Source organism: Rhinolophus hipposideros (genome assembly GCF_964194185.1).
Source record: "Rhinolophus hipposideros genome assembly, chromosome: 14".
NCBI lineage: Eukaryota > Metazoa > Chordata > Mammalia > Chiroptera > Rhinolophidae > Rhinolophus > Rhinolophus hipposideros.
The window spans coordinates 33,814,806-33,833,225 of NC_138060.1; the positions used below are offsets into that span (position 1 = coordinate 33,814,806).

Sequence of the window (18,420 nt, forward strand, 5' to 3'; positions counted from 1 at the left end):
TTCAGGTGTGTAAATGTGCTGACTCCCAAGTGTGCATGGCATGGGGTGTACACAGGGGTGTGCATGTGTTAAAGCCAGGCCTGGGACGAGCTTGGCCCCAATCAGCCTGCCTTTCTTGCAGACACGCTCAGCTCCCGGCTCTGCCCGGGGAAAATTCCACTGTCATCCCAGTGGTCACTGCAGGTCCCTCTGTCTTCCTTAAATAGGAAACCTGGCAGAGAAGCAGCTCCCTCAGCAGACCCAGGTCATCACTTCCTACGACAACCAAGGTAAGGGATTTGCCACTAGCCATGACCTCTTCTCCAGCTCCTGTGTGCCAGAGACAGCCTCAGCTCTTAACCTTCACACAGCTCTGCTTCCACAGCCCCACAGAAATCAGCTGCCCCCACTGGCTCATGTGGAGTAAGAGGGCTCCACTGCTGTGGCTGGAGGCAAAACCAGGTTAGAGGTGTCCCCACCCCTGCCTCAGTTTCCTACTCTGCATTAAAGACCCGAGGCCTGGTGCGTGAGAGCTCTCACAGGTTCAGCCCTAAGAATTCACCACCGGCATTCTCAGCACTGTCGTCCTAACCTGTAAGGAGATGATCTGATGACATCCAGGGGACAGTGGTGTCTCCCTGGAAGCAGGAGGCTTCTGGAGGCCCTGGAGGATTCAGAGCCTCAGGGAAATTCTCTCTGAAACGCACATGTAGGAAGTGCCTGTCAACTGGGTTCTAGCTCGAAGAAGCCAGCTCTCCTTGCAGTCTTTAGGCCAGAATTCCTGGGAATATGGCTCCAGGAGAGGCCCCAGAGCCACTTGGTGGGCATACTTCTACCTGCCACCTACCTTGGGCATTACAAGGACAAGCCCGGGCCCCACTGCTTCTCCAAAATGAACTAGCAGCACACAACTGGCCACCAAATAAGAATAAGTGCTATCTCACTAAAATGAGAGTAGGTTACTGACCACTTATCTCACTGCCTAGTTCTAGCCACGTCCCGTGATGGTTATCCCTGTTAGTACACAAGAAATTGAGGCTTAGTTGTTCCTGAACCGGACAGTCAGGCCAGACCTCCATCCTGCACTGCCCCTCCTGTGTCACAGGCAGACGGGGGTGAGAGGAGGGGATGAGGCCTGCTAGTCCCCAGAGCTGCACCTGGCACACCACACCCTGGCTCCTGTGTGCCACTCACATGCCACCTCCCAGCATTCACAGCCTCCAGAGGGTAGGAAAGAGGATGGCCTTGGCATCTTACAAGAAGGATGGAGCCTCATGTAGGTCAGGATGGGACAGCCCAGAAGGGTCCCTATGGGTGGCTGGGCCACAGCAAGAAAAGGGCTCCCCTTTTTTGGGAGCCTAGCCAGAGCCTACACTGATACCAACCCATTCATTCCATGTAAAGCTGCTCCTGACACAGGCACTGGGGATCCGTCAAAGAACAAAACAGACACAGGCTCCTGTCCCTGTGGAACTGACACTTCAGTGAGGGAGACAGATGACATCAACAAGTAAAATACAGGGTGTCAGATACAGCTGGAGGAGAAAATAAAGCAGGAAGGAGAACAGGGGGAGGGTGGGTGTGCATATGAGTATGTATTAGTGCCCTATGACTGCTATAACAAATTATCACAAACTTGGGACTTAATACAAATTTACTCTCTTAAATAGTTCCAGAGATCCCAAGTTTCAAGTCAGCCTCACTGGGCTAACGTTGAAATGTCAGCAGGGCGAGCTCATGAGGAAAACGCCATTCCTTGCCTCTTTCATGTCTAGAGGCTACTGGCACTCCCTGAGTTGTAGCTACATCACTCCATTCTTCTCTGCTTCCATGATCACATTGCCTTCTCTACATATAAGTAATTAAATCCCCCTCTGCCTCTGTTTTATAAGAATCCTTGTAATTACACTAGGCCCACCCAGATAATCCAGGATGATCTTTCTATCTCGAGATCCTTAACTTAATCACATCTGCAAAGTCCCCTTTGGTGCATAAGGTAGCATTCACAGGTTCCTGGAATTAGGACATGGATATCCTAATTGGCCCATAATGGCCCGTTGAAGGGCCATTATGCAGCCACCACAGGGAACAATTTAAAATAGAATAGTGAGAAAGGCCTCCCTGAGAAAGTGACATTTGAGCGAGGGAGGAGTTGAGGGAGCAAGCCATGCAGGCATCTGGGGAAGAGCTTCCACAGAGGGAGCACCTGGCCTGAGGGCGTGAGGGCATGAGGGAGAAGCAGGGAGCAGTTTACTGTGGCTGGAAGGGGTGGGCGAGGTGGGGGTGGCAGTGATGAATCAGGGAGGCCACAGGGCAGATCTTTTAAGGCCTACAAGGCTACCCTCAGGATGCTGGTTTCCAATCTGAATGCAATTGGACACCATTAGATGGTCTGAAATATAAGAGTCCCAATGGATGGAGAATAAACAGAAATGGGCAAGGGTGGCTGCAAGAAGACCCCTGAGGAGGCAGCGTGATAATCCAGGCAAGAGAAGTTTTCCCATGGTGTGGATTTGAGGTGTTGAGAAAGAGAAGAGTCAAGTTCGGGACCTTAGGCAGGAGATGGAGGAGATACAGAAGGTGCATTTTAGGGAAGGAACATGAAGAATTCAGATTTGGCCTGAGTCTTAAGGTGCCAAGTCATCGTGTACCTGCTGTTTTGGATAATAGTGACCAGGGGCATCCTTATTCTGTGTGCCACTTTCCTACTCCTCCAAGGAGCCTCAAAACTCATGAGCTCGGTTCTGTGAACCACACCAGCCCTCAGAAGAGATTTCTCAGCAGCTTTTTGTGTCACGATAAGATCAGTGCACCAGGAGGAACCCTTGGTGTGGGCCAGTCAGTGACCTAAGCACCTTTTGTGGTTCACCTCATTTAATCCCACAACCACCTTCTGTATAGGTCATCACCCCCATTTTACAGCTGGGGAAACTGAGTCCAGAGAGGTTTCAGTAACTTGCCTGAAGTTACATAGCTGGCAAATGCCACGTCTGGAAGTTAAGCCCATGTCTGCGTGCTTCCAAAGCCAGTGGGCTTACCTACTCCACCATACCGCCCCGTTCCATACAGAGCAGGGATCACTCTGGGGTGGGGGGCTGATTTGAGTACAGGTCCCCCTACTCCTCCCCACTGGACAAAAATTCCAAGATTTCAATCAGAACTTGTCGTTCAGAATGGTTCAGCTTTTTCCTCTCCTCCTCACCTTGTCATTCAATGGTAGACTTGATACAATAGGTGACAAAAGATCGTTAGAATCTTGGATCTTCATGTGGAAAGGGGTTTCAGAAGAATCTGTAATGTGTGTGGGTTGAAAGTGCTCCCTAGACTTCAGGCCTCGAAAGTTATTCTTCAGCGGTCAGTTTTCTGTTGAGGCTTCCATCCTCCCAAGTCATTCACACTTATCCCCAGGCAGACACTTTGTGCTTTCTTTGATCACACATGCATTGGTCAAACTGCCACATTTCCAGACCTGGAACAACCCCATGGAGCTCCACTCTGCAGAAAGAATCGTGAATGCCCCTGTGTTTTCAAGAGCCCAGTGGAAGCCGGGTCAGTTAAGGTTGCAAGAGACACCCTTCATCACACGTCCTGGCCGGTGCCCCAAGGGTTTCAGCCCTGAGCTCTGGCACACTCAGTTGTCATCTCATAACTAGAGCTGCTGAGTGAGACTTTCATACTGTGTCCGGCAGAACCCCGTGAGCCATCTACAGGGCTGGACTGTCCCATCACCATCCAACATGCTCTTCCTAGGATGTCAGAGCTCACCACGTCCTGCACTAAAGCTGTCTACTGCACCCCAAGCAGAAAACTAGCCACAGTCTGTTTAAGGATGTTTTTTAAATTACAAATGCTTCAGCTGAGGTTTCCTGGTGCTCAGCTACCACAGGAAAATAGTCCAAGGCCAAGAATCAAGGTTGTAAATGTAGCAGCCAGTTATGAAAAGAGTTAAAGAAGATCTTAAGTCAGTGATGGCAGATACCTGATATGAATCCCTCCTTCCCTACACATAATTGTGTGTGTACACTCACATTCGTGCACACCCATGCCTGACAGTCTTTGCTAATTGATTAATGCTCCAGGCAGCCACTTCCAATCAGTCAGAGTTAATGAACACCACAAAATCTGTTTGCCATCCCTGCATTAGGTATTCTGAGCAAATTAGACCTTTAGACAAGTCCTGAGTCAAACCTGCAGCGATCTGGAGAGAAGCTGTTGGGTGGGCGATCTCTCCTGACTGGGTAAGAGGCAAACCAAGGCAGTACACCAGAGATGTGCTCGCTTTCTGCATCTCCATTCCTGAGAGGGTAGGAAAAGGGAAGCAGAGCCAATGGCATCTGGGGGAAAGGCCTGGGAGCCACTTCTTAGGGTTAGCAGAAAATAATCACTAATTCACATTCACTAAGACAGCCAGAACTGCAGCTTCGGAAATGGTATTCAGAAACATCCAGGAACTTCCAACCGTTCCCAATACAGCCAAATCTCTTTGTCGAAGAATTAGGGAGCTGAGAAACAAACGACTGTTAAAGCCTTTCCAAGCGTGGGTGTTGAGGTCGTCTCACACGCGGAATGCAGGTGACAACTGGTAGAACTGGGTACCGGTGAGAGAGACAGCCCGGTGACCGAAAGTCCCAGGAAGCGTCTCCCTTGGATTGGATCATGACTGTTAAGATTGATGTAACGGTGTCATTACTTAGGATTTAGGTCTTATTTTAAATTTTGCTCTAAGTGACGTTCCACTATCATTGGAGATTGGTCAAATTAATTTTTTTCCCTTAAATTAAGAGTGTTATTTGATACAGGCATGCAGCAAACTTATCACTTCACTCACACCTTTAGGAAGCAGGGGACTACACTGTGAAAGCTGCTCACCTGGGAACAGCAGGCCCAGACCCAGTTCCTGGGGCACAGAAGCCTCCCAGAAGTGCCCTTACACACCTGGAAATGAGAGTGGGGGTCACACCCTCACACAGATCAGTGAGGCCAGGAGTCCTGCTGTTTTCCTCAAGAGAGTACTGGTCAGCAGCACCCCGCTGATGGAGAGCCAGGAAGTGGAGCTCAGGAAAATGTTAGACATCAGTTCCTGTCCAACAGGGGAGAGAGAAGAGGAAGGAGAAAGGGGATTAGAACTGGTGATGGGTGGAGCTTCGTGTCCAGGGCTGCCTTCAGCACATGAGACTGCCTCAACACTCACCCTTAGAAAGGGTTTAACAATAGTTTGTTTGTCAGCTCCCTGATTCTTTGACAAAGAGATATGGCTGAATTAGGAGTGGCTGGAAATTCCTGGATGTTAAGAGAAGTTTGGGGAAGAGGTTGGTTGTTGAACTCTAAACCAACAAGTGGTTCAGTTTGCAGCTTCTCTAAGCTACTGGAGATTGTTCCAGTCCAGCATTTTTCAACTTTGACGAAATAATGCTGGGTCAGATAGACTTCTTTGCTGCAGGACTTCTCAGCGCATTGTGTATCTCATCTTACAAAAGGGGAGAGAGTGGGCATGTTTCTCAATTCATTTTTTTCACAAGGCGTTTTGCAGCTAAGTACAGCTTGGTATCCCCTTTGGAAAACACCTCAGAGTGCTTCAGGTGGACAGTGAAAAGAAAAAGGAGAACAGGCCCAGGCTTCAGGCATCAGAGGAAGACACACGGAAGTCTTTGCTGCTAAAGGATGGATAAAAATCAAACGTCAGTGAGTGCATTGGCGAGCTACGAGTATGCATACATTTATGGAACCACCACTACAGAGTACAGAGAAGTTCTGTCACCCCAAAATATCTCTTGTACGACTCTTTGTAGTCACATCCTCCCATCCCTCCTAAGAGTTTCTTTGTATTGTTGAGAAGTATTTCTTGATATGGATGTACCACAGGGTGTTTATCCATTCACCCATTGAAGGACATTTAGGTTGTTTCCAGTCTGGGGTGATTATGAGTAGAGCTTCTGTAAACATTTGTGTATAGGTTTTTGTGTGAACATACACAGTTCTGTTTCTCTCCAAGAGTGCAATCATTGGGTCATTTGTTATCTATTATGTTTTGTTTTATAAGGAACTGCCAAACTATTTTCCATAGTGGCAGTACCATTTTACAATACCACCAGCAATGTACAAGAGGTCCAGGTTCTCCACAACCTTATCAGCATATAGTATTATCACTATGTTTTTATTATTGCTCGTCTAATAGGTGTGATATCTCATTATGGTTTTACGCATTCTAGAGGCTAATCATGTTGAACATCTTTGCATGTGCTTATTTTCCACCTTTTTTTTTTTGGTAAAATACCTGTTCTTTAACCCATTTTCTAGTTGGATTGTCTTTGCACTTTTGTAAAAAAATCAAATTGCCATATTTGCGTGGGCCTATTTCTTAACACTTTATTATGCTCTGTTGATCTATGTATCTATCCCTTTGCCAAGATCACACTGTCGTGATTACTGTAGCTTTTAGTACATCTTAAAAGCAGATCGTTGGAATCCTCCAACTTTTTGTTTTTCAAAATTGGTTTGGCTACTTTAGCTGCTGTAACTTTCCATCTAAACTTCAGAATCATCTTGCCTATATCTACAATCTATAAAATTCCTCCAAAGAGTTTGATTAAAATTGTATTAACTCTATAGCTCAATTTAAGGAGCTGGCCACTTGGCAATGTTCTCCCCATTTATCTAAGTCTTTTTTAATTTGTTTGATCATATTTTGTAGGGGTTTTTTTGTAGGTTTTTTTTCTTTTTTTAATTAAAGTTTATTGGGGTGACAATTGTTAGTGAAATTACATAGATTTCAGGTGTACAATTCTGTATTACATCATATATAAATCCCATTGTGTGTTCACCACCCAGAGTCAGTTCTCCTTCCATCACCATATATTTGATCCCCTTTACCCTCATCTTCCTCCCCCCTCCCCCTTTACCCTCTGGTAACCACTGAACTATTGTCTGTGTCTACGAGTTTTTGTTTCTCATTTATTTGTCTTGTTCTTTTGTTGTTTTTGGTTTATATACCACGTCAGTGAAATCATAGGGTTCTCTGCTTTTTTCTGTCTGACTTATTGCGCTTAGCATTATAATCTCAAGATCCATCCATGTTCTCACAAATGGTCCTATTTCATGTTTTCTTACCGCCGAATAGTATTCCATTGTGTATATATACCACAACTTTTTTATCCATTCACTTATCGAAGGACATTTTGGTTGTTTCCATGTCTTAGCCACCTTAAATAAAGTTTCAGTGAACAGTGGAGTACATATATCTTCATGGATAAATGTTTTCAGATTTTGGGGGTAGATACCCAGGAGAGGGATTGCTGGGTCATACGGTAATTCTATTCATAATTTTTTGAGGAACCTCCAGACTGCCTTCCATAGCGGCTGCACCAATCTGCATTCCTCAACAGTGTATGAGGGTTCCTTTTTCTCCACAGCCTCTCCAACACTTGTTACTATTTGTATTGCTGATGACAACCATTCTGACTGGGGTGAGGTGATATCTCATTATGGTTTTTATTTGCATTTCACTGATTATTAGTGATGTTGAGCATTTTTTCATATGTCTTTTTGCCATTTGTATGTCCTCTTTGGAGAAATGTCTCTTCAGGTCCTCTGCCCATTTTTCAACTGGGTTATTTGTTTTTTGGGTTATTTGGGTTATTTGTTGAGTTGTATGAGCTCCTTATCGGAGGCACTGTTTGCAAAAATCTTCTCCCATTCAGTTGGTTGCCTCTTTATTTTGTCGATGGTTTCTTTTGCTGTGCAGAAGCTTTTAAGTTTCATGTAGTCCCATTCATTTATTTTAGCTTTTACTTCCCTTGCCTTTGGAGTCAAATTCATAAAATGCTCTTTGAACCCAAGGTCTATAAGTTTAGTACCTATGTTTTCTTCTATGCAGTTTATTGTTTCAGGTCTTATGCTTAAGTCTTTGATCCATTTTGAATTAATTTTGGTACATGGTGACAGATAGCAGTCCAGTTTCATTCATTTGCACATGTCTCTCCAATTCTCCCAGCACCATTTATTGAGGAGGCTGTCTTTTCTCCATTGTATGTTTTTGGCTTCTTTGTCAAAAATTATCTATCTATATTTATGTGGTTTTATTTCTGAGTTCTCAATTCTATTCCATTGCTCTACATATCTGTTTTTCTGTCAATACTATGCTGTTTTGATTATTGTAGCCCTGTAGCACAAGCTAAAGTCAGGCAGTGTGATACCTCCAGCACTGTTCTTTTTTTTAAAGATTGCTTTGGCTATTTGGGGTCTTTTGTGGTTCCAAACAAATCTGATGATTTTTTTGCTCTATTTCTTTAAAAAAATGCCATTGGGATTTTGATGGGGATTGCATTAAATCTGTATATTGCTTTGGGTAATGTGGCCATTTTAACTTATGTTGATTCTTCTAGTCCATGAACATGGAATGTCTTTCCATTTCTTTGTGTTTTCTTCAATTTCTTTTAAAAATGTCTTATAGTTTTCAGCATATAGGTCTTTCACATCCTTGGTTAAGTTTATTCCTAGGTATTTTATTCTTTGTGCTGCAATTGCCAAAGGAATTGTGTGTGTTTTTTTTCCTTTTTCTGAGATTTCATTGTTAGTACATAGGAATGCAATGGATTTTTGTATGTTGATTTTGTAGCCAGCAACTTTACTGTATTCATTGATTGTTTCTAAGATCTTTTTGTTGGAGTCTTTAGGGTTTTCTATATATAGCATCATGTCGTCTGCAAAGAGTGACAATTTAACTTCTTCATTCCCAATTTGGATGCCTTTTATTTCTTTCTCTTGCCTGATTGCTCTGGCGAGGACGTCCAACACTATGTTGAAAAGCAGAGGTGATAGGGGACAGCCCTGTCGTGTTCCTGAACGTAGAGCAAAGGGCTTCAGTTTTTCACCGTTAATTATGAGATTAGCTTAGGGTTTGTCATATATGGCCTTTATTATGTTAAGGTATTTTCCTTCTGTACCTATTTTATTAAGTGTTTTAATCATAAATGGATGTTGTATCTTGTCAAATGCTTTTTTCTGCATCAATTGCTATAATCATATGATTTTTGTCCTTTGTTTTGTTTATGTGATATATCACATTGATGGATTTGCGGATGTTGAACCATCCTTGTGCCCCGGGAATGAACCCCACTTGGTCGTGATGAATAATCTTTTTAATGCATTGTTGCATTCGATTTGCTAGAATTTTGTTTAGAATTTTTGCGTCTGTATTCATCAGAGATATTGGTGTGTAGTTTTCTTTTTTTGTGTTGTCCTTACCAGCTTTTGGTATCAGGGTAATGTTGGCCTAATAAAATGAGTTAGGGAGTACTGTCTCTTCTTCACATTTTTGGAAGAGTTTGAGCAGGATTGGTATTATATACTCTTTGAAGGTTTAGTAGAATTCACTAGTAAAGCCATCTGGTCCCGGACTTTTGCTTTTGGGAAGGTTTTGGATGACTGATTCAATTTCGTTATTGGTGATCGGTCTGGTTAGATTTTCCAGTTCTTCATGGTTCTTCAGCCTAAGAAGGCTACATGTTTCTAAGAATTTGTCCATTTCTTCTAGGTTATTGAATTTGGTGGCACATAGTCCTTCATAGTATTCTTGGATGATCCTTTGTTTTTGTAGGTTTTAACATACAGTTTCTGCACATTTTTTTCAGATTTATACTTAAGTATTTCAATTTTTGGAACTATAGGAAATAGTAATTTTAAAATTTGATTTCTGATTACTAATTGCCAGTATGTATATAATTAATTTGAGGGTGCTGATCTTGTATCCTGTGACCATGCTAAACTTATTAGTTCTAGGGTCTTTTTTGTAGATAATTTGAGATTTTCCATGTAGATATGACATCTATGAATAAGGAACATTTTATTTCTTCCTTTCCAATCTATGTGACTTTTATTTCTTTTATTGCACTGGGTAGGACTTCCAGTACAGTGTTTATTAGGAGCACTAAGAGTAGACATCCATGCCTTGTTACCAATCTCAGAGGGGAAGAATTCCATTTTCACCATGCTAACATGCTGTTAGCTATAGAATTTTGGTAGATGCCTTTCTTCAGATTAAGGAGTTCTCCTTCTATTCCTAGTTTGTTGAGAGGTTTTATCATACTAAATTTTGTCAAATGCCTTTTCCTGCTTCAGTTGATACTATCATGGGATTTTCTTCTTTGGCCTGCTAATATGGTAAATTACATTCACTGGTTGTCAAATATTGAACCAGCTTTGCATTTCCAAAATAAACCACACTCAGTTGTGGTGTATTATTCTTTTACTATATTGCTTTAGGTAAACTTCTAATATTTTGTTGAGAATTTTTGTGTCCATAAGAAATTGTAATCTATAGTGTTCTTTACTTATACTATCTTTGTCTGGTTTTAGTATCAGATTAATACTGGCCTCATAAAACGGGTATGAATTATTCACTATTCTGTTTTCTAAAGTATCTTGTGAAGGAAGTGGTGTTCTTTTTAAATGTTTGTTAGAATTTTTCTGGCACTTGTTTGTTTTTGGATGATTTGAACTAAAAATGTAATTTTAAAAATAGATGTAGGTTAGATGGGCATATAGGCATGGATTTACGTCTGGACTCTCTATTCTGTTCCATTGATCTATGTATCTATTTTTATGCCAGTACCATGTTGTTTTGATTACTGTAGCCTTGTAGTATAGTTTGAAATCAGGTATCGTTATACCTCCCACTTTGTTCTTATTTCTCAAGATTGCTGAGGCTACATTTGTTGTTTGTTGATTTATTGATAATAGCCATTTTGACTGGAGTGAGGTGGTATCTCATTGTGGTTTTTATTTGCATTTCTCTGATGGTTAGTGAGGTTGAGCATTTCTTCATATGTCTTCTTGCCTTCTGTATGTCCTTTTTAGAGAAATGTCTCCCCAAGTCCTCTGCCCATTTTTTAATTGGGTTGTTTGTTTTTTTGGAGTTGAGTTGAGTAAGTTTTTTATAGATTTGTGATATTAATCCCTTATCAGATATATCATTGGCAAATATCTTTTCCCATAGAGTAGGATCCCTTTTTGTTTTATTGATGGTTTCCTTTGCTGTGAAAAAACTTTTTAGTTTGATGTAATCCCACATGTTTATTTTTTCTCTTACTTCGCTCGCGCGAGGGGATATATCAGTGAAAATCTTACTCCGGGTAATGTCCATGAAGTTTCTTCCTATATTTTCTTCTAGATATTTTATGGTTTCAGATCTTACATTTAAGTCTTTAAGCCATTTTGAATTTGTTTTTGTATATGGTGTAACTGGATTAAGAAGCTGTGGTACATTTATACAATGGAGTATTACGCAGCCATAAAGAAGAAAGAAATCTTATCATTTGCAGCAACATGGATGGATCTAGAGAACATTATGTTAAGTGAAATAAGTCAGAAAGAGAAAGACAAGTACCATATGATCTCACTTATATATGGAATCTAAAGAAAAGACTATGTGAATGAACTAATCAGAGTCAGTTTTGGGGACGCAGAGAAAAAACCGAGAGTGGTTAGATGGGTGTGTGGGAGGGGGTTGGGGATAAGGGGAAAGGTGAAGGGATTTGGAAGCAGCTGGTAACCACAAGATGGCCTCAGGGTTTTTCTTTTGAAAATTAATTTGGGGAAGGTATTCTATAATGTTGTAAAGATTTTGTTGGGTATCCGATGGACATGCGTCCTATTTGGGAGACCACCTCAGGGATACTGTGGATACCTGATCATGGCATTGTACATCAGAAGCTAAACATTAATGAATGCCAACTATAATTTTATATATATAATGTGATGGTTCAGTGTGAGGTCGGAGGGATAGTGGATGGGGGGAGGGGGGTTCACAGTATGAGGGATATAAATGATGAACGTCTAAGTATTACCTTGTTTTGTACACCTGAAACTAATAAATAAATTAATTAATAAAAAAAATAAATAAATAAAGACAAAAAAAAAAATAGATGTAGGAACATTCAGATTTTCTTTGGTGAGTTTTAGTAGTTTGTAGCTTTCAAGGAATTGGTCTATTTCATGTAAGTTGTAGAATTTATGTACATAGATTTGCTTGTATTTCCTTATTGTTATTTTAATACATACGGGCTCTGTAGTGATATCACCCATATCATTCATGATATTGGTATCTTGATTTCTGATTTGTGTCTTGTGTCTTCTTTTTTTCTTTTGTCAATCTGGTTAGAGATTTATTAATTTTACTGATCTTTTCAAAGAACCAGCTTTCTATTTCATTGATATTCTTCCATTATTTCTTCAAATATTTTTTCTGCACCATACTATTTTTCCTCTCCTTCTAGGATCTCAATGACATGAATATTAAACCTTTAGATATTGTCCCACAGGTCTCTGAGGCTCTGTTCACTCTTTCTTCCTGTTCTTCATATTGGATGCTTCCTAGTGATCTATCTTCAAGTTCACTGAATTCTCTTGGAGCACTTTTTCTCCGCATCCATTGTGCACTTCTGGGTTTGGGGCTGCCTTTGAGTTCAATCTAGGTAATACCATAGAGGGAGGGGAATAGTAAACTCATTGCCAATTTGGTGACGCTTTATATTCTAATCTTCTTTCCCAATTTGCCTTCCATCACTTCCATAGTTCTCAAATAATTGCCCCATGCATTCTTTCCAATATTTATAGTTGCATTCAGTGAGCAAGACAAGATGGAATATGCTTACTCAGTCTGGCCGGATCTGGGAACTCACTGTCTGCTTGCTTTTTTCTCTTTTCTTTTTCAAAAAAGAATTACTTGTGTATTCAAAAGAAAGCTGTAAAACCAATTGTGTTTTGTTGTTCAAACATCTGTCGTGAGACATGGTATCCTTTCCTAGTAGAATCAAGTTGAGGATGTCGCCTCCTATTCCTTTGCAGGGACACAGCTAACTGTGGAGGTCCACCCTCAAGACGCCATGCCCCAGCTACTCAAGAAGTTCTCCTTGGCTAAACGTACGTACAGGGCTGCTCATGTGTGGAGGGCTGGCAGGGAGGATTGAGGGCAACTCAATGGGCCAGAGCCCAGCCAGGGCATCTTCTGGGATGAGGAGAGGAGTGACCTGCACCTACACACTGCTAAGAAGCAAAGGCATGACAGCTTCATGCTGGGGGTTCTCTTTCTTGTCCATACCCAGTAACCACTATTGTTGAGTGTCTGCAATTAGGTGTGGGTAACACAAAGCAGTTAGCTAAAGATGAATTTCATCATGAGTATTGTTGTTGTTTTTAGATACTATTTATTGACTGCCTAAAAAGTAGTATGCACAGTGCTAAGTTCTTTACATTTATTAACTTTTTAACCTTTTGACACATACCGTTGTTACCCCCACTTTTTAGATCAGCAAAGTGAGTCTCAGAAAGGTGAAGTAACTGCCTAAGTGACCAACTAGGAAAAGGGTAGGACCCAGGTCTGACTGAGGCCTGTGCTCTTATCCACCAGAGTTGGCTGCCTTCAGTGCAGGGCACAGGCCCAGACCCAGGGCCCTGTTGTCTCCTCCATGCCCTTCTGGGTTCTTTCCCTGCATCTCTCCATCTTGTGGCTAAACAGGGGCCTGGGCAAATGCCAGTGAGGGAATGGAGGCTGCAGAACAGCCAAGGCGGAGTGGGCCAGTGTACACTCAGTGAGCCAAGGCAGGCCCTCCATGGCTGCCTGGTCCTGCAGCCCTCAGCAGTCAGGCTCTCAGGACAGTCAGATGTAGAGGAGACAGGCCCTAGGAGTCAACTGCCTAGATTCAGATTCAGATCTCAGCTCTGTGAGTGTCTTGGGCAAGGGTCTTAATCCCTCTTTTAAACTCAGTTTCTTCATCTATAAAAGGAGGGAAATAATTCAGTGTCCCTCATAGGATTTTTATGAAGTTAAATGAGATAGTCAGTATAAAGCATAAGCCAGGTGTAGTGAGTACACAATAAATACTAGCTACTATTTTCAACCTCCATTACTCTACCAAAGACTGTAGATGAAAACAAAATATAGGTGCAAGAAAGAAAAGGCCCGTTGTTTCTCAGAATGGCCTACATACATTTGCAACCTTTCATTGTTATACTTACAACCTACAATGGGCTTCAAGGGCATAAAAACAACCTGCTTTGGCACCCCAACCCCAGCTCTCCTGGTTTCATCAGGGACCCACATCTTCCTGACCTGGTTTCAAATCAGCAGGAAGAGTTCCTCTCCTGTTGCCCATGGAGTCGAATAGCTATTGGCGACCATTCTGCCTGAACAGTCCTGGATTTATAGGATTTGCTTGCCCTTGAACATTCCCAAGGAATAATTTAATAATTACTTGACCTGGGTTTCAGCTCCATACAAACCACCTTCCCCTCCCCCCCCTTGCATGTCTGCCCATGGTCAGTTCTTGTCCTGGGGTTATCTGGTATGAACTGATTGGTGCTCTTAGCATCCCCAGCTGTGTTCCAAGACGGCAGGAGAATGTAGGGAAGGGCAGGAGCAGCCGGCTCCAGGCAGACCCACTGAATAATCCAAAGGGTTGCTGTTGGAGGAAATGCTACCTCGGCCCACAGACTGCAGGTGTCTTTCTCGTCATCCATTCCCGGTTCCCAGCCCTCCCTTTGCCCCACCAGGGAGTTCAGAGCAATTCCAGCAGCCAGAGCAATTCCAGAAGTCCAGGGGATAGAAATAAGAAGGCTGTGAGAAGGAGAGTGGGTTAGCAGCAAGGACCACCACCCAGAGAATCATCTGTGCTTGCATTTCTATTTCTTCTGAAGTATCTCTACTTCTGACCTTTGGGATATTGTAGGTTTACAAGGTGATAAAAATGGAAACACAAGACCCCGGCAGCCTGGAGGGAAAGATACCCATGGTAAGTTGCAGGGCCTTCTCGGGGGCCATTCTGTGAAACGGGAAATTGGTTTAGCCTCATGGGGAAATGCCAGTCAATTGAAAATGGCTCCCTAGGGCACTGTGCTGAGAGTCTGGGACCACCTCTGGGCTCAGGGGAGAGGAGTATCGTGACTGATTAGCAGTGTCTGCCATGGACGTAAGGGGAGAAATGAAAAGCTTCCTCACCAGATGTGAACCTAAAGTTAAAGCAGAAACCCCACCAAGAACAAGGCGGTTCATTATGGGAAACATATTTTAAGCAGAATCCAGAATTATGTTAACATTAAATGAAGTCTAAGTGTCTATAAAGTAAGTGGCGTGTGAATAAGCAGAGTGGGGCAGAGGAAGAAACCCTGAAAGGGCTGATAGATGGCCTGGGTTTGAATCCTGCTTTTGTTCTTCACTCGCCTTCCCTGGGCCTCAGTTTCTCCCTCGGTAGACGAGATGGCATCTAAGGTTTGGTACAGCTTGGCATTTCTTCCCATTGTTTTACTTTAAATTTAGAATAATTTAGTTAATGTCACTGGCATTTTAAATGTATTTGTGGAAAACCGTATTTGGAGCTTACATAATCTGCTCAGAAGGTAAATTTAATGAGGCATAAATCATTCTGGGTATTTTTAATGTTTAGAGATTGTAAAGTGGAACCAAGAAAAGGTAGAACTAGTAATAGGGTTTTCAGACCCATTTTAGAAATGCCATCTTTCTTCTAAATGGGAGTAGGGTGACCTCATTTGCAGAGCTGTACTGAGTGGAAATTGTTCAATATGTAAGTCCCCTTCATATCTACTTAGGTCACCCTGATGGCCCTTGTCAGAGAATGGCAGGAGCCAGATCTGTGGAGGGAGAGGGCACTGAGAAGTGGGGACGCTTCTGTCCCCTGAGGAGGGCCTGCCACCCTGTCTCTGTGCCCTCCTGGGCCAGGGCTGCCCGCAGACCACGCAAGATAGGAACTGATGGTTACCTAAGCAATAGAAGACAAGCAGTCCCAGCTTCGGCACCAGAGGGGAGGCCACGATGGTCCCGGTTTTCAAGGGAGCTCTAATGTAGGCTTGCAGGTAGCAGGGGATCCAGGAAACGTCTTAGTCATTGTAGAAGGAGAAGAAAAATGAAGAAGGAAAATGCTATGTTGCTGGGTAAGACCCCAGGTAGAGCTTGCACAGCTTCCCTGCCCACCACACACCCTGTCCCCTCTTAGGAGAAGAACAGCCTTCAGATCCTAGATATGACAGAACATGTGACATGGTGAGAACCCAGTCAGAGGCTTCAGGCCAAAAGGACCAAACCCCCCAGGGCTGCTGCCATGTGGCAACAGGGAGCAAGGGAGCAGTGTGAGGTGGCCTTGGGGAAGGTGCCAAATCCAGCCTGGGGCTGAGAAGGAAGAAGGCCTGCATCCTAAAAGGAAGGGACCTTGGAGCAGTCGGGAAATGCAGAAGGAGCCATGTGGCCGGCTCCTGATGGCTAAACTTGACTAGCTCCCTAACCAACTGGCATTACCCCTCATCCATTGCTGGTGCAGAGTGGGTCATGGAGCAGCTCAGCCCAGAGCTGGCGGTGACACACCCTCCCCACCTTTCCACCACATCTCTTGGGTCTGTAGCACCAAGGTACGGACCTCACAACCGTCGCGGGATGTGGGCAAACGCACCAGCACAGAGGCTTCATAGCCCTGCTCCTGCACTTGCTGGCTGAAGACCTCCATTCTGCACACTACAGGGAGCAGAGGAACACTGACCTTACCACATGACCCGTCATCTCATTCGTTCTCCCAGGTGCCCCGTATATATGTGCCTGAGGCCCAGTGGCTGAGTCCAGCACCACCATGGAGGTGGAGGTCGGGTCCCAACTAGAACCAGGCCTTCTGCAGCACCACTAGGCACTTTCCTGCATCACTTTACTCTCCTCAGGCTTGCTGCTGCACCCTGGGGCCCCACCAGCACCCCTCACTCCCCCAATACCTGGAGGCTCCTGAGATGGCAGGCTGAGTGTTGGGTAGGTCCACGTGAGTCAGGGATCAATGCCCCTATGGCCCCATCCTCCTCTCACTTACTCCCTGTCCTCCCACCCAGCTTGCCTAATTTGGGTCAGCTTGGCTCAGCGGGGCTTGAATATCAAGGGCCCTAACAGAGCCCAGAATCTCTTCTGGGCTGAGATAGGGGTTTGCTGCCCATCCATCAGTAGGTCTGACCACTGGTCCACTAGCCCTGCAGCAGCAGACTGGGCCTGTCCTGTGTCCGGGCTTCCTATGAAAAAGCTAGACATAGATGAGTGATTCTGGGGTGCAGTCTCCCTCAGCAGTCTCCCCACAGTCCTTTGGGTGCCTGTTATCAGAACACTTGGCTTTCTTGGGATGCTCCAGTCTCTCGCTGACCAGGGATAAGGGAGAAAACCTACCTGGGTGCCAAACCCTCCTTGCCCAGATGGCCGGGCTCCGTCCACCATGCCCTCTTTCCACACCCAGAATGCTCTGCAGCGCCTCCACCCCAGAATCGTGGCCATGGCATGAACCCTCCCTCCTCGAGCCTATCAGGGACTAGCAGCTTTGCCTGGACACTTCCCACAGAGCACTCATTCCTAGAAGAGTTAGCAGGGAATCTACAGAAAACTAAATGGTGGGGGGAAAGGGATTTCGTCATCAATTTATCTGGGCACTGCTGAATTAATTGAGGTAAAACAGTTTCTTTAGTACTGGTTTCACAGGGTCTACAACTAAGTTTATGTTCCCTGTGAGTCTCCAAGAGGACTGGAGGTATTGCCTTAGTCCCCAAACAGATTTGACCAAGGAACCCTGCTAGGAGCTACAGCTCTTAGGAGCAGAGTTTCAGGCTCTGGGAATCATGTTGAAGGTTGCGCGGTCATGGCTCCTCAAAGAGACAGGGAGGCCTGAGCCTGGCAGCCCTCGGCAGCAGGTCACAGCAGCTGACCTAGCCTCCCTGTGTTTCCAGCGTACCCATGGGATCGGTCCAGCCTGAAATCCATGCCCCTGGACCTGCGGCAGTTTGAGAAACTGGACACCTATGCCTCGCAGGTAGGAGATCTGGCCCCTCTGCCTCTAGGCCCCACCAGGTAGCTCGGAATTCCCTGAGCCACGATAGCACAGCGTCTCCCCAGGCCCCTCCTGAATGCATCCCGAGTCCCTTGAATGGGTGGCCCAGAGTGCCTTTCACAGTATGTGGATGAGGGACAGCAGGCCCAAGGCAGCTGGCCCCTGCCCAGGACCACAGGCCATTCCATCCCCCACCCAACGCACAGTCCTAACTCCTCCACCCCAGGCCGCACACCCTTTCAGCCAGCCCTATCCTGCCTTCCCCCTGCCCATGTGGGCATTGCCACTGCTGATCCATGACAGCCCTAGCCCAGGAAAGATGGGAGCAAGGTGATGGGGACAAATGGCCAGCACCCACTGTGACTACAGCCATGCTCACTCCTGGAGCATGTGGGCTGCTGAGCTCACACTTCTGGGCACGGCACATCTGGGGTGGGGGGATAGAGGGGCAACTACAAGAGCTGAGGCACTAGGGGCACACTTGGGTCATGGATGCCAAGCAGGACCCTCACCACAGAGTGTCTAATTAGAGGGACCAAGGAGCTGGACCTGCGGCTGACATCAGAGTGAGCCATGCTGGACCGGTAAG

The 18,420-nt window shown here is 44.6% G+C and overlaps 1 protein-coding gene across 2 annotated transcripts in view; it reads left to right on the forward strand.

Annotated features, from left to right (window-relative positions):
* The window catches only part of KY (kyphoscoliosis peptidase), a 48,464-nt gene that overhangs the window by 6,966 nt on the left and 23,078 nt on the right, over positions 1-18,420 (forward strand). Inside the window, exons 3-6 of one of the 2 annotated variants that reach the window (XM_081072373.1) lie at positions 207-269; positions 12,823-12,897; positions 14,703-14,765; positions 17,731-17,813. In XM_081072373.1, coding sequence (XP_080928499.1) covers positions 207-269; positions 12,823-12,897; positions 14,703-14,765; positions 17,731-17,813 — 284 coding nt within the window. The remainder of the gene's footprint in view (positions 1-206; positions 270-12,822; positions 12,898-14,702; positions 14,766-17,730; positions 17,814-18,420) is intronic. The other variant, XM_081072374.1, reaches the window with a different exon arrangement.